Raw genomic sequence first — 17,052 nt, 5'->3', positions numbered from 1 at the left:
GGTTCTGTCTGAATGAGGATGAATGGAGTTAAATACATACCTGATCCCAGGTCTTCAGGGCACAGGAAGTGCGAAACCCACCCTCCAGTGTTGCCAACTCATCCCTTTAATTACTGACACATCTATATTATACAGGTTCTGGGGCTATTAGCGCATAATCAGTGACTTAACTGCATCTACCTAGCCCCAAAACTTGTATAATTCATGTCAGTAATTAAAGGGATTAGTTGGCAACACTGCCACTCCCCTCAGCAGTACGGCAGTGTGGCCATGTTTCCGGAGACTGCCAAAGCTCTTTGGACACCTCTGCCTGCGTGGCCGTGGCTCAACTGCAGCTTGGCAGCCACCAATCAGGCCACGGCTGCCGAGCTGGGGGTGGGCTGCAGCCACACAAGTGGGTGTGGCCAAAGATCACCTGCCTGAAAGGAAGATGTCAGGCCTGTCATGACAGGCTCTGTCATTTCAGCCTCAAGTACTCTTTCAGTTGACAAGACCATGCATATCAATGGAAAAAAGTAGAGGGTTAAGGACTGTCCTGAGGTACCCCAATGGAAAGTGGACACGCCACTGTCCACTGTGGTACCTCAGGGCTCAGTCCCTGGTCCTCTTCTTTTTCCATTGCCTGATATTTTCAGCGCCTTATAAGTACATGCTCTGTGTAAGGTTGGTATCTGAGAGATATTGGTAAATACAAACAGCAGTATTTAGCATACTTTTCCACTGATTTTTATTGTAGGCTTCTATAACATGTCTCCTGCATTGAGGACACTTATGTTTTACAGCCACAAACTCTCTAGCGAATAATCCTGGAGGCAGCTTCCCGGACTCCGCCCAGCAACAACAGCCAGACCCGGATGTTAAAAAAAAGGAAGCCATGGCGCAATCATACTGCTGGCTTCAGGGAACAGAGCGTGACGTCAACGCACGGAATATACCATTATGCATCTCCGGTGTAAGGGATGGCCGTCTGCTTCATGCTCCTCTCTTACACCGGATATAATATACCCACCCATCCCAGGGGCTGTTCGCCATAATCTGCTGTAAAATAAACCTGAATGGACTAAATACAATGTTTATTCCATGAGTTATCTGGGAGGTGTATGAAGAAAATAATATCATCCTTCCCCGTAAGGCAGAATGGTACGGCCCCGGTAAAACAGGTCAATGTTGAGCTCCGTTAAAAACAAAAACAAGCGGCGGTGAGAGTGGAGGAAGCCGGCCGGTGCGTGCGAGGAAGCGGCGGTGCCTCCCCGGAGCCATGGAGCAGTGCGTGACGGTGGAGCGGGAGCTGGACAAGGTGCTGCAGAAGTTCTCCGGCTATGGGCAGCACAGCGAGCGCAGCCTGGACGAGCTCATCGACTACGCGGGGGGGCTCCGCAGGGAGATCATGCAGGCCTCGGGTAAGCCACAAGCCTACAGGGGGAGTGCTGAGTGTTACTGTGTGCCTGGAGTGCTGCTGGAGACGAGCTGAGGGCAGGAGATGCATCAGACAGAGAGAATGGTTGGCAGTGTCAATATAGCAGGTTGCCTGTCATACACTGGCAGACTTCCTCCCGACTTGACCAAAAGACAGATCCCTCTCTCATCGACATCTAATCGGAGAGCAATCTATCATTGCCATGCGCTGCACATTGATTTTTTTTTTTTTTTTTATTTAAATAGATTTCAGTATGCTGTCCTCATGCCCGTAGTGATCCAACGACATGTATGGCGCATGTTACAGGGATTTGTTCTTAGTCGTTAGTCCTTTGGGTGATACTGCAGGACTGATGCTGTATAGACACTTCGCTAGCTTGTAGGCTAGTGACATGTTCTCTTGCTATGTGTTGGGGAAAGTCAATGCTGTGGTGAGAGTGATGTCACATGACTGGCAAAATGAGTAGAGAGAATGATGCCCTTGGCCAAATCTATCCGCCAGGTTGATTGTTGGTTGGGGGCTGCTCTATAAACTTTGGATAGTAGGTAGAGGCAGTCGTCATTGGCTGGTCTCCCTTCAAGTGTATGTATACCTCCAATGGGTATCATTCATAAAGAGGCTGTCGGTAGTGCGGGAAAACACCGTTCTTCTCCGCAACCGGTAATTAAGACTTCTGGGTGGTCATTCATAAAGAAGTTGCCTGTTGCGATACAAGTGCAGAGGTTTTCTGGAGGAAGCTGGCGGTAGCGTGGTGGAAGACATGCGGAAACATAAAAGCTGCCCGATTCCCTCCGTGCGCTCCTCTGCCTGATGCTGCTTGGGAGGTCCGTCCCATTCATTTACATGTAATCCGCCCGCCTATTGCTACTGTCGAGCAAGCGGTATTTTCCTTCCAGATACCGCTTGCTCTAATGTTTATGAATGGATGTGTTTGTTACTTTTTCGAGATTAATCTAGAAAAACTCTGCACAAGGCGGAAATGTATCGCTCTGCACGGGAATGTCATTTTTTTCATGCGGAAAGAGCCTTTATGAATGCTGACTTTGCCGAGTGGTCGGTAAAGTCAGCTGTTTTTAGCATTTCCGCATGCGGAAATGCTTTATGAATGATACCCAATGGCCGTGATGAATGTTGCAGGTTCACCTGTCATGGTGATGTGACTCCTCCCCTCCTCTTGTGTTCACTGTTTTTTATTTTTTTATTCTGAGCACCTGTACCATGTGACAATGACGTCAGTATACACAGTGGTGTCACCGGTTGCAGACGCTTGTGCTGGAAATTCAAAGAGACAGCAGACAGGTGAGCTTGACATGTAAGCCTGCAACACTCACTTTACAGGAAGGTGGATGCACCGATGCGGCGGTGCTACTAGGGTGATTAAATCCCTTTACAAAAAGGCACCCATGGCTTTATACTTACTCGATCAAGACAATCTATTGCCCTCAGGAAGTGGCTTTGGGGCATAAGATGCATTGTCTTTGTGCAAAATAAAAGTTTGTTGAAAAAAAAAAATGCTCGATTAGTCTCTTTTAAGGTAGGCCTTATCCTATATATAGTCTTTGAACTATTAGTTGGGTGCCTCCCTCCTCCCAGTGTGCACTGTTAGATAACCTTCTCTACAATAACAACAATAATATTTCTAGTGTTTTGTTTTTTTTCCCCATAGGATTCAAAGCACTTAGGCTCTCTCTGATTCAGTAGTTGGTGGTAGGATGAAGTATTCACACAACAAAAATTATATTTCTGCAAATGCCAAACTGAACAGGTGTCCAGAGATGGAGCTGTCTTGATCTGCTGAGGTAAGGAGTTCTATAATGTAGGAGCTGCATGACAGAACGCTCTGGGACCAAAAAAATTTAGGTGGACTCTGGGTATGACTATTATTAGAACCTGTGGATCTGAGATTGCAGGGATTACTATGCAGCTGTAACATTTCTTTCATGTATTCAGGGCCCAGATTATATAGGGACTTAAATGTCAGTAGGCTGATCTTCAATAGGACCCTCCATTTTATAGGTAGCCAGTGAAGGGAGTGCAGAACTGGTGTTATGTGGCAGTGATGGAGTTGATTGGTTAACAGTCTTGCAGCAGTATTCTGTATAAGCTCTAGGTGGTATCGGTCCTTTTTTGGAAGGCCGGTGTAGAGAGCATTACAGTAGTCCAGTCGGGATGTAATGAAGGCATGAACTGAGGTTGGCAGGTCTTCTGGGGGGATGAGGTGCTTGATTTTTGCGATGTTCTTTAGGTGAAAATAGGATGATTTCACCACAGCAGAGATGTGAGTTCTGAAGTTTAAGGCTAGGTCCACACTAGGCACGGTTGCAGGACGGACACTGCAGTCCGGGATTAGGGGAAGATCAGGGGAAGTATCACCGGACCGAAAACTGATCAAAGTGCATTCGTTTTGCATCAGTTTCCGTTCAGTTTTTTTACCCCAAAAAACGGACAGAAAACGTCTCTATCATTAGGAAGGTAGTGGGAGGATTTTTTTTGGCCAATAATAAAGTTCAGGCTATCCGTTTTCTCATCAGTTTTTGTTGCTATTTTGCCTGTGGAGATGGATATGTTTTCTCATTGCTTTTCACTACCCATCCGTGGTCCGTGAAAATGCAGCAGATCCGGACCTTCCGTTCAGGTTTTGAAAACTGGTCCCCGCAAACGGGTCCATTTTTTTCTTGGGTGAGGATGGCTGCTATTTTTAACATTAGTATCCGGGACTCCGTTTTTCATCAGGGCTGAAAAACGCAGCCACATACGTTTCAGGACCTAGTGTGGACTAGGCCTAAATCCCCATCAATTAGAACTCCCAGGCTGTGCACATGCTCAAAGCTGTGTATATCTAGGGGTCCTATATAGTTTTTTATTCTCATAAAGTATATTAATCTCTTTGGGAACTGCAACCACCAAGAACCTTACGAGGCTGAATGGAGACAGTACTTTCTGGGGATGGTTTCTTTTATGGATACATGAAAGAAATGTTGCAGCTGCGAAGCAATCCCTGCAATCTCCAGATCCACAGGTTCTAATAATCTAGTCATACCCAGAGTCCACCTGAAAACTTTTGGCCACAGTGCCTTCTGTCATGCCACTCCTACATTATGGAACTCCTTACCTCAGCAGATTAGGGCAGCTCCATCTCTGGATGTGATTAAGTCCAGACTGAAGACCCGCCTGTTCAGTTTGGCATTTGCAGAAATATAATTTTCATCCGCTGTGTTAATACTTCACCCTACTACCAATTACTGAATCTGAGAGAGCCTAAGCGCTTTGAGTCCTATGGGAGAAATGTTATTGTTGTTACTCCTCCACATGCACTTACAGTGTTTGCTGGACTAACCAACCCACCCTTGTGAGTAATATTCTTATACACACATACAGTATATTTATTGTATTTATAAAGTGCCAACATATTATGCAGCGCTGGACATTAGTTAAGGTTACAGACAATATATAGGGGTGACATACAGCAATATGACAATACAGGAATACAAGAAAACCAGATCATGCAGCACAGTCTGAGTACCAGGTAATGCTTAGTCTGTCACTGGATGGAGCATGGAGATTAGGCAAGTTAGGTTCACTCAAATGCATAGCATGGGTCTCACAGTAATGGAGGTGCATGATCAGGTAGGACACAAAAGGAGGAGGACCCTGCCCGAAGGCTTACAATCTACAGGGAGAGGTAGGGACACAAAAGGTAGGGGACCAGAGTTCAGCTGCGGGTTTAGAGCACTTGTGAGGGGTGGTAGGCCAGAGTGAAAAGGTGAGTTCTGAGGGCCTTGTTGAAAAAGGGGGGCTGCCCTAATGGGTGGAGGTATGGAGTTCCATAGTGTTGGAGCAGCTCTTGAGAAGTCCTGGAGGCGAGCATGGGGCTTTGTTATGCGGGGGGTGGTCAGGCGAAGTTCATTCGAGGAGCGGAGTGAGCGGCTAGGTGTGTACCTCCGAGTAAGATCGGAAATGTAGGTTGGACAGGTTTTGTGGACAGATTTGTAGGTCAGCACAGTATCTTGGATCTGATTCTGGACTGGATAGGAAGCCAGTGGAGGGATTCACAGAGGGGAGCTGCCGTGGTGGAGCGATGGGATGAGTGAATAATTCTGGCTGCCACATTCATGATGGACTGCAGTGGGGCTATTCGGGTCATAGGGAGACCAGACAGAAGGGCATTGCAATAGTCAAGGTGGGAAATTATGAGGGCATGGATGAGGTGGTGTAAACACCGTATATTGTACAGGTACCTTCACACGTTCGTTATGTTAGCAATGTGATGGAATCCATTGTCATAACTTGATGCAGTGCGGTAAAACATTTATTAACTTTCATGACACATTGAGAGATTACTTTTTAAAGAGAAACCATAACCAAGAATTGAACTTCATCCCAATCAGTAGCTGATACCCCCTTTCCCATGGGAAATCTATTGCTTTTCACAAATGGCTCATCAGGGGGCTCTGTATGGCTGATATTTTGGTGAAACCCCTCCCACAGTGTGATGTCAGCACTAGCAGTCGCTGCTGTGAGAGTAATCCCATTGGATTGCTTGTGCAGCAGCGCTTTGCTGATCTCCGGCGATCATTAAAGCGCAAATCGCGAGCTCAAGCTGCCCGACTGTGAATGGGCCCTAAATGAGCTTGAGTGACATCTGTGCTCATGCTTTATTTTTGGCCAAGGCAACTATGAACTGCCGCCTCGGCTGAGTTCAATATAGTGCGCAGTGTTCTCCCCAGGCTCTTTTAGCGAGTGCCCCAACTCAGTTAATTTTGATGACCACCCAGCTGTCATCAGCTCGCTTCCTCATCCTCCTATGCGGTAAGCAGAGTTGCACTGGCCCTGCATTCTCATGTTGCACCCAGCCCGGCTACTTTTTCATGACACCCAGCTGGAGAAAATTTCTAAGGAGAACACTGAGCGTGTATGCTCTCAAATTGGCTCCCACTGTCCATATTCCTTATTCCCAGAAAGTTCTGAACCTTGTTTATTGTGCCTCTGCCAAGAATCTTGCATGTGTATGGTGGCTTCCAACCCTCCCCAATGAGTTGATGAGAGATCTGGAGTGCTTAAAGAGAACCTGTACTGAGTAAAAATATTTAAAATAAACACATGAGGTAACTTCAAATGAACATTGCATAGTTACCTTGCCATCAGTTCCTCTCAGAAGCTCACCATTTTCTTCTGACAATAATCCCATCCAGTTCTGACAATATTTTGTCAGATCTGAAATATATCAGTTGCTGTCAGTAAAATATCAGTTGCTGTCAGTTTTAGCTGAGAGGAAAACGGATGTACCAAGTAATGTCCATGTTTCCCTATGGCTCAAGTGGGCGATGTTATAGTTTAACTGTGTGCTGACCAGAAAGCTGTTATGGGTAATGGCCATTTTCAAAATGGAGGACGGAAAATTCCCATGATCATAGTGAACAAATAGGACGCAGGACAGGAGAAAGACACTGAGGAGTAGACTACATGGAAGGTAAGTATGACTTGTGTTTGCCTATTTTGACTTTTATTTTCAGTACAGGTTTTTTTTAAGTTGCCAGACAGCTGGCGGTAGCTTATTCAGCCAATGCTAAACACTGTTCTTCTAATACGCAGAAAATTGTTTGTCATTGGTACCTGTTTTCAGATTGCATTTTAAGTCCTTAGGGGGCATAGAAGTGTGACCTGCAGCCCATGGCGGATGCTACACATAGGCCTCAATTCACGGAGCATTATCAAACGTTTATCAAACACTTTATCAAACGTTTGATAATTTACCTCATGGGTAAAATCTCACTAAGGTGTTATATATTTTTTGAACGTTTTATCTGTAAAACTTTCGATAAATATATAACACCTTAGTGAATTCAAAATTAGATTTTACCCATGAGGTAATTTATCAAACGTTTTATCAAACGTTTGATAAAGTGTTTGATAAAACTCCGTGAATTGAGGCAATAGTGTCCAATGCCTACATTCATTTGATTAGATCTCCTTTGAACAATGCTTTAGTTGGCTGGTGAAAACGTTGCATTTAGTGCTTGTGTAAACCAGCCCTAAAGGATACCTGAGCTGAATGGTAAGGGTGAAAATGAGGCCACACATAGGTGAGGGCACGTATGCTGAGCCTTACCTATGTTTCAGATTACTTTGAGAGGCTCCATTTCACTGAGGTAGTAGGCGTGACTTTATTAGGTCTCTAACCTTTGACCTGGAGATAGTAGCTCTGCTCATGCACAGTCTGTCAGCATTGAATGCTGTGGCGACGGTCTCTGTTCTTGCATGCTCTCCCGCCATATGCTATGTCGCACCTTGAGACTGCGGTAGGGGCATTAGATTGTGAGCTTTGAGGGACAGTCCGCGACCTGCATTATTTAGTAGAGTGCTGTGCAAAATGCGAACACTATGTAACGGCATAGTAAGACTTGGCTTATAAGTGCATAATGGAATGATTCCTTTGACCCCATCCACCATCCTGACGTGACCCCTTCTTGGGATTGGTTTTTGGGCATGTGACAGCTCTCAATAACAAATACTATTTGTTAAGTTGACAGTGCTGCACTTCTCAATGTACCTCTTTATGAAGCTTTGTCACCATCTTGCTGTTTTCATTGCATTCAGTAAGAATGTTTAAGCTTCTTAAACCTTAGTCTTCTTGCAGACATTTGTTTTCATTGTCAGAATGTCTTGTGATTGACTGACAGTTTGTCCAGTTCCAGTGATGGTCATATACACAGTGCTTGACGGAGCTGCAAGCATGTACCATCCTCTAGGGACAAGAAGCAGGACGCTCATGCTGCAAATGGGAACAGAGCAACCAGACCGATATCAGGATGAGCAACTAATGCGGCGGAACCCTTGGCGCTGTCCCCCCTTGTGTAAAATGTACCCCCCCTGGTTCCTGTGCATGAATATTTTACCTGTCGGTGTCCGCCGTGGGCTCCATCCTCTTCCTCACATGTGTGCCCGGCGTGGTTTCTGGCATATACGTTTGCAACAAGTGGGGTTTTTATTCCCTTAGCTGAAGATACCAGGGCTGTGGAGTCGGTACAAAAATCATCCGACTCCTCAGATTATGAAACAAGCGACTCCGACTACAGGTACCCAAAAATTACTCCAACTCCTCAGCCCTGAGGATACCAAAGTTTATCCAGATCGTTTAGAGCACTATTGTATACTGAAAATCCCTGCTATTTTGCCGCAACTCTGTTTGCAATTCGGATTCAGGTAGCAATGCTTGTTCCCTGAGCAAGAACTGGAAACACAATTGCGGCAAAAAATTACTACAATTTTCAGTATGAAACAGACTACTTTTCATGCTGTCATTTTCTGCCATTTCTCTGCTCTCCACCAGGTTGCTATGCTAATACTGTACCTGATCTTCCTTTTACTACAGTATTATATTATGCTATGGATATTAAAGGCTGGATACCTCAGCACTCATAGCCTCCTACACTCCAAATTTTGAGGGTAGGGAAGGGACCAACTTGATCTACCTCTGTTCCAAAGTGCAGCCCCCCAGTCTTGCTGGTTCCTGAGATAGGGAATTTTGATACTGTCCTGTGAACCAGTGGGGCTGGGGGCTTTAGTTTAGCACATGTGTAATTTGGTGGGGTCCCCTCCCTACTCTCAAAATTTGGAGTGTGTAGGAGCTAAGAATGCTGAGAGATCCAACCTTTGATATCAGGAATAAGCTGCATGTGATGTCATTACCCACAAGGCTGTGCATCAGTAGGTTGAATTTCATTTAGACCTACACTGTGGGAGGGGTTTTACCTTTTTCAGCTAGATTTCCATTGGCTGCAGGACTTTTTCCCCTCTAATGGCCCATACTTACGGGCTACAATTGTCGCCGCAACACGCGACGACAGGTTGCCCGTGAGTATGAGGCGTTTCACGGGCGCGCATCCCGAACCGTCGATCGTCGCTGATGTCGCCAGGCGATTGGCGCCGCAACTGTCGCTAGTCCGCGTGAGTATGCAGACTAGCGACAGCAACATAATTGAAAATAGACGGCGCTTCTGGCGAGGGGGAGGAACGTCGGCGACAGCTTCCGTCGCACAGCTGATCCCTTTTCCGCATGTGTACGCGGAGGGACCTGGCGACCAGCTGTCACGCACACGCTCACACTCACGTGTGCTGGCGACAGGCCACTTATGTAGCCCGTGAGTATGGGCCATAAGACTTGAGTTTTCCCTGACAAATCTGCCATCAGCTTCACACTGGTGCTGAGTTCATTTCCACCGTACTGTTCCTCTTTAAAGGGAACCAGAGAGGAATGGAGGGTGAAAAAAGGAAAGGCTTTTATACTTACCTGGGGCTTCTTCCAGCCCCATAAGCCGCTACCAGGGTCCCGTCACTTCCGGCGGACGCGGCCAATTCTCCGCATCACAGGGGCTCCCTCCATACCCTTACGCATGCGGCTGCGCAGAAGGCAGCCGCAAGCATAAGTGTATGGAGGGAGCCCCTGTGATGCGGAGGATTGGCCTTGTCCGCCAGCCGACTGGCTGTAATGACGGGACCCAGTACCGGCGGATCCAGGCAGCGGAGGACGACGGAGTGGGAGCGATCCATGCGTATGGGGCTGGAGGAAGCCCTAGGTATGAATAAAAGCTTTACTTTTCTCCTGTCTGGTTCTCTTTAAAGTGAACCCTAGCCAGCAGGGGAAAAAAAGTTAGACACTTACCTAGGTAGAGAAAAGCCTCTGGATAGTCCAGAGGTCACCCGTGTCCTCTTTGTTCTCGACGCCATGATTCTCACCATGTACGAGCACAGAGCAATAGAACAAGGACACTTATCCTCAAGCGGCTCCCTGCTACTGCACATACATGGCCGTTCTCAAACGGTGTGGGACGGCCACACCAGTGTGTGAAGAAGTGTGCATCTGCAAACTAAAAGAGGGTACTGGTGAGCGGTGATGGTGGTGGTCAAGGAGGAAGTGAAAAACCTCCTGGAGGATTCAGAGATTTCCTTCTTGGGTAAGAATCAAACCTTTTCTTTTAGCCTCCTTAGGTTTGCTTTAAAGTGAACCTGAGGTGAGAGGGATATGGAGGCTGCCATATTTATTTCTTTTTAAGCAAAACCAGTTACCTGGCAGCCCAGCAGATCTGGTGTGTCTAACATTATTATCGGATCTGACACGACTCGCTGCATGCTTGTTTCTGGTGTTATTCGGACACTTCTGCAGCCAAATAGACCAGGGCTGCCAGGCAACTGGTGCTGTTTAAAAGGAAATGAATATGGCAGCCGCCATATACCTGTCACTACAGTTGTCCTTTTAACTACCTAAAGACCGCGTCACACCAATGGGAGTGACCGTGGCGGCAGCCCCAGGACCACCTAACGCCAATTGGCGTCATGTCCTGGGGTTGGCTTTTGCAGGAGATCGCACGCGCTGATGCGCACACATCTCTGCTTGGTAGGTGGAGCTCTGCTCTGCCTTCAGTCTCCCAGCAGAGACTGTTAGACAGCGAAGCTGCCGTCTATTAGCATAGTACAGCGCTGCGATCCACAGCAGCGCTGTACTGGGGACAGCCGTGCGACACGGCTGTCCCCTTGGGACACAGGAGAGTGATTGGCTCTCATAATGTGAAGCCTATAACAGCCGGTCGCTGTAATTGGCTGGCTGGGGGGAGGGAGATGGGTAAAAAAAGATATAAATAAATAGGGAACACTGCTGTCCTCAAGTGGTTAAAGCAGTACTGAGTTAGCGAGAACACTGAAATGTGTTCATGTGAACCTTTATATGCTCTCGTGGTCCCCAATACACTTGTGGTCGAAGAAATGATTGCAAAAGTGTTTGCTAGTAATGAGCCTTGAAGCCCCCACTGCACTTTTTCATCTTTTTAAAAAATAAAATGTGCTTCCTACTTTTTCACTTTAGAACATGAGTAACTGAAGCCTTCTCAGACAGGCTGATTCACACATATGGTATTGTGAGGATTCCCTTGCTTTTCAATGTGCTCACCACCCACGTGATTCCCAGTAATTAGTCATGGCAATTAGTATATCCTTTAATACGGCTCTTACCATTGTGCAGCCTGTTGTAGTTGCTGATCAGTGTCGCTGCCTGTGGCATGTGACTAATTACCACTGCTCACTGGCCTTCTGCGAAACAGCCACTGAACCGGACCTCCGGTGGGTGCAATGTACGCTCCCACTATGTTATACATTAGAGATGGGAAGTTCGGATCTTTTCAATGATTCGGATGATTCGAATCATTTTTACTAGGGAAGCATTCGGGGGTGAAATGACTAGCAGGGCAGGACTTTCCCTGCAGTGGACAGAGAAGCGGAGGGGGGTGGACAGACAGAGAAGGGGGAATGGTGGACAGAGAAAGGCAGGGAGTGGACAGAGAAGGGAGGTGGGTGAAGAGGGGTTAGCAGAGGGCAGAAATGTTTTTTTGCACACATTACCCACATGTATCATCTGTATACTTTGAATGCAAACGTCTCACAGTGAAGGAAAGCATTCCCCTTTTCTCACCTCGAACACATCATAAATTTAGGGAGAGGTGAAGTGCAGCTGTTTAGAGCCGAGTGCAGGAGGATCATATTGCACTGCACTCTCAGTGCCTGCCCTGTCCTAGCCCAGCATGCTGTCTGCAAAGTTACTGAGCTGTGCTTCTGAGCCAAACGTTTCCCATTTTTTCACTATGCACAACTACGGAACAGACAGCCTAAAATCAGCAGCACATTACAGCCAGTACGTGTGCTCTACACATATCTGGCAGTGGCACCCATGTCCCCTCTCTCTCATCTACCTGTCCCTGCAAGGCTGGCTCCCCTCCAACTGAGCGATTCATCTTTGTTCTGCTTCCAGGACCCCCCCTGCCCTTTGTGATCCGAATTGTTCATTTTGATGATCCGGATGATTTGACTCACAAAAGTCATGATCCGGACAACACTATTATACATGAAATTAATTTCAATAGGATCTTTAGACTGTCATTTGCAGAAAAAAAAATGCCCAATGTCGGCTAAACACAACCACAAAAGCCAAGTCTACTAAAAAGGGAGTTTGTGAAGAAGTTGTTTTGTTTCTAGACCACATGTTGTGTATTTATGCAGGGAACTAACAAGCACATCTGATCTGTCATTAGTCCTGTACATTGTGAGCATGTTCGATCTGTTATTGCACTGTAGAGATGTGTGCGAATGGCTCACCTCATAGGCGAGCTGCTCACCCCGAACATCTATGGGCAGCCTGGCCCTGTACTACTTCCGGGTCACAATGTCCCGCAGTACTGTGCATGCCCGTGTGCGCATGCGTCCATCAGTATGCATGCCCAGGCCTGGTGGTGCGTGTCTTTGCGCGCCTGTGGCGGGACACGCTTTACGCATGTGCGTGATGTCATGAAGCGTGCCCTGCCACAGGCGCGCAATCAAGGATGCATGCAGACATGCGCACTACTGCAGGACATTGCAACCCGGAAGTAGTACACGGCCAGGCTGCCCATAGCTGTTCACTGGCAAGCTGTTTGCCACCATCTCTAATGCACTTTGCCTGCTCAATGCATGGGTGTGTAAGAGTAAAGGTGCTCACTAAAGGTACAATCTTCAGTGAAGAATGGCCAAACAATCAGATAAATGCAATCAGAAATAAAATTTCGTAACAAGTCGATTATTTCACTGAAAATTGTACTTTTATAGGCACCTTAAGAAGGCATACACGCAATTTTTGATTTGCAAATCACTGACCAATTTTACCACCTCCATGTAGTATGAGTAGCAACAGGTTTCGAAAACTACGGACAGATTGTGTAGGTGAGCTTTTTTACAGGGAGCCCACTTATCAAAATCATCTGGAACAGTCCTTCATAAAAATGATTTGATGACCAGATGTCTATTTGTTCATTGGCTGAACTTTTTTGCAAGTTGTTACGGGCTTTAAAGGAAACCAGTGATCTAAAAAAAAGTTTTATACATACCTGGGGCTTCCAATATCGGGTCCTGTTAGTTCTGTCAGTCGCGACCAGTCTGCACAAGAGAAGTGTGCCTTCTACGTATCTCTCCGGCGGCCGCAGAGGACAGCGGCATGGAGCTAGAGGAAGCGGCGTGGGATCAAGCCGTGCGCATGGGGCTGGAGGAAGCCCCAGGTATGTATAATTTTTTTTTTTTTTTTTTTTTTAAAGATCTCTTGTACACTTTCTAAAGAGACTAGCTGAAGACTGTAAAAAGCCAGCCATACAGTCCGGATGACGTCAGCACGACCGCGAGAGCCGCTCGTGCAGGTGCAGTAGATGCTGACCTAGCGACCGCCTGGGGCAGGAGCTGCAGCGAGGGCACAGGACGGCTGGCTGGTGGCTTTTCTGGTGTTTTTCCATGTGGATTGCTCCTTGGCACATCTTTTGCAGGTACCGGTCATCCATTTAATCTAGAGAAAATGATCTGAATGTAGCTGGGCCCTCAAGAACATAGATAATACCATTTTGTCACAATGCTGTGCTTGCCCACAGCGCTGAGGAGTCGGAGCAATTTTGGGGTACCTGGAGTCGGATGCTTCATAAACACAAGAGTCTGAGTTGGATCATTTTTATACCTGCCCTGCAAGGGCTGTGAAGTCATAGTAATGTTGGGTACCAAGTTGGTAGTTTCATAAACTGAGGAGTTGGATGATTTTTGTACTGACTCCACAGCCCTGCTTGCCCATAGCCACATACATTGAGCAGGTCAGAAGACCGTCACTATTTTGTTTCCTAAGGCAGTTTAGGAAAAGAGAACTGACACGAAGTCTAGAAAGGAGTATTCATGAGCTAATATTAGAAAGCCTATTGTTTCCTGAGCAGGAGTTGTAGCATATTTGGCAGGAGATCATGGCCTCTGAGGTGGGTGTGAGACGTTCATTGTGTGTGACCCAGAATATCTGCTCTAGTTGGGTAACAGAACAATGGCTTTCTTTCTCTGTGCAGCCACTGTACTGTGGTTATACAGACAGTTACAGTGCCATTGTTTTCCTTATATGGATCTCTCTGTTACCAAAGTGGAACTAAACTTAAAAAAAATCAAATTGCACCACATGCGCTCGATTAGGTTCCTTTTACACTATGCCAGTTGCTCTGTTATAACTGAAAGACAACTGATTTTCATAGTAATGTCCATGGTTTCCTATGGCTCTGTTCACACTACAGGTAGTCCCCGACTTACGAACGACCCGCCGAACGGCATGGATTCTGTGTTTCCATGGGAACAAGTCAAAAATATCTTTTCAAATTGGACTTGTAGTTTTTGAGAAAATCGATTTAAAAAAAAATCAAAGAAAAAATGGCTTTTAAACTTGTATAAGCAGGTGCAGGTGTTCCGACTTAAGAATGAACCTACAGTCCTTATCTTGTTTGTTAACCGGGGACTACCTGTGTACAAGTTTTAATTAAAAGCTTTTTCACAGTGTATTGCTTTGGAGAAAAAAAAAGCGTACCAACGCATTAAGGTACAAGGGTCCCTAGAGCACATGGTTTGGAAAAGGGGGGAAAAAAGGGCTTCTGCGGGGACAGTTCACTTATCTGAATTTGCGTGCGTTGTCCGGGTCTGCATTTCACGTTCATCAAACGTTTTATTTCAATTACATCACATTGAAATCTGTTTTCACTTCATTTTAAAGTGAACCTGATCTCTTGCACAGCACAGACGGAAAACCTAGAGAAATGCACCCTGTATGTATTTACAGAGTTTAGCCTGTCTAATTCCCTCTCATCTGTTACTAAGCACAATTGTAATTTGGTCTCTTCCCTGTGTCAGGTGACTGCCACGGCAGATAAGCTGATCAGAAAGCACAGGATGTAAACGCTATGTATGCTTCCATAAAAGTAGGAAGTAGAGTGTAGATGTGTTTTCGGATTTGTATCAGCTGTAACAAAGAAATGTTTCTTTAACCTCCCTGGCGGTTAATTTATTTTGCCAAATGGGCAAAAATCCTTTTTTTTGTTTTTTTTTGTTTTGTTTCATGTAAAGCTACCAGAGTGGTAGCTACATGAAACACCACTAGAGGGCGCGTGTGGCCCTCTAGTGCGATCGTCGCCGGCATCAATAGCAAACTGGAGCCCGTATATAACGCGTTCCCCTGTTTGGCTTCTCCTGTCGCCATGGCGACGATCGGCATGACGTCATGGACTGCGCGCTGGCTGCGCGCACAGCACTTTGAATGGGGCGAATCACCCCAACAGAGCCTGAGAAATCCTCCTGCGCGGCATAGCCCGCGCTCAGCTCGGGCTTACCGCCAGGGAGGTTAAAGGTTATTATGATGTTGCGTATCTTTTAGAGCAGAGAGGAAGTTCTGAGTTCAGGTCCACTTTAAATCGTGCTGCACTGTTTCGATTTTATTTTGCGTGCGATGAACAAACTGCATTTGATTTAAGTCAATATAAATGCAGAAAAATTGCATTGAGTATGTAAAAATCACATGTGAATTTGAAGTTACGCATTTTCATGTAAATCAACTTCACTGATCAGCACAGAAAACTTGCATTCTGTAAAATCGCATGAAGAGCGGGCATAAACAAAAAATAAATAAATCATGAAATGCAAAATAGGGCATGCGGAAAAAAGCCAGAAATCACAGACGAAATTTGAATTAATTGGTGTGATCTCTGTGTTTCTGCAAAATTATCCTCGCAGTAAGATATTTGTTTTGTACTGTGTACAGCTCTAGGAAAGATGTTGGTGCTATATACATACAAAATAAGTACTCTACCTGAAACCTGTGATGGCAATCACTAGGTGACATCTGGGGCTGAGGATTTGCAGCAATTTTGGGTACCTGGAGTCAGTTTGGTGGAGTCGGTGGTTTCATGAACTGGGGAGGAGTTGGGTGATTGTTGGCTGAAAATGATTATTGCCAGACTTATTTGTGTTTCACATGACATTGGCAGTACATGTGAGGGCTGGTGTACACTAAAGGTGGCCATACACTGGTCGATTTGCCATCAGGTCGACCAGCAGATAGATCCCTCTCTGATCAGAGAGGGATCGTATGGCTGCCTTTACTGAATACAGATTGTGAATTGATTTCGGCATGGAATCGATTCAACATCTGTGGAGCTGTCGCGCCCCCGAGCTATACATTACATGCTCCGGCCGGCACGAGTCCCCTGGTCTCCGCTGTCTCTTCTGCGTTCTGGGCTCCTCCAGCTTCACTTTACTTCCTGCCGGTGAAAGTTTAAATAGTAGAGGGTGCTCTACTGTTTAAACTTCCTGCTGGGACAGGAAGAAGCGAAGCCTGCCGGACTCTGAGCCCAGCGCTGAGACAGAGCAGCGGTGACCATGGGACTCGCGCCGGTGGAACAGGTAATGTATTTACACTGTATTGCGTCGGGCATTCGAACACCGCTACCGACGTACTCCTGACCCGCTGGCGATCGAGCGAAGTCTTCCGCACGGACAGGAACGACGAACGATCGATTTCGGACGGGAATCGATCGTTCAGTCAGCGTTTGCGCGACTATTTCACAGCTAATTCGATCACAGTGATCGAATCGGCTGTGTATCGGCGGGAAAATCGGTAAGGGTATGGGCCCCTTTAGAGCGTTTCTGAGCACTTTTTAAAATTATTGCGCTTCAAAAAAGCGCTTGGCTAATGTATTTGAATGGGATGGATCACACCAGAGTGATGTGCTTTGTCCAAGTGTTTTTGTTACAGAAGCTGTTCAGTTACAGCTCTACTG

General features: G+C 46.3%; 1 protein-coding gene across 1 annotated transcript in view; it reads left to right on the top strand.

Annotated features, from left to right (window-relative positions):
• The first annotated feature begins 949 nt into the window (after positions 1 to 949).
• The window catches only part of RMND5A (required for meiotic nuclear division 5 homolog A), a 59,911-nt gene continuing 43,808 nt past the window's right edge, over positions 950 to 17,052 (top strand). Inside the window, exon 1 of the mRNA XM_068275271.1 lies at positions 950 to 1,400. Within this exon, the coding sequence (XP_068131372.1) occupies positions 1,259 to 1,400 (142 nt within the window). The 5' untranslated portion in view covers positions 950 to 1,258. The remainder of the gene's footprint in view (positions 1,401 to 17,052) is intronic.

The sequence above is a fragment of the Hyperolius riggenbachi genome, chromosome 1 (assembly GCF_040937935.1).
Source record: "Hyperolius riggenbachi isolate aHypRig1 chromosome 1, aHypRig1.pri, whole genome shotgun sequence".
Lineage (NCBI taxonomy): Eukaryota > Metazoa > Chordata > Amphibia > Anura > Hyperoliidae > Hyperolius > Hyperolius riggenbachi.
Note: the sequence above shows the minus strand (reverse complement) of the source record. Positions and strands in the feature narration are given on the sequence as shown.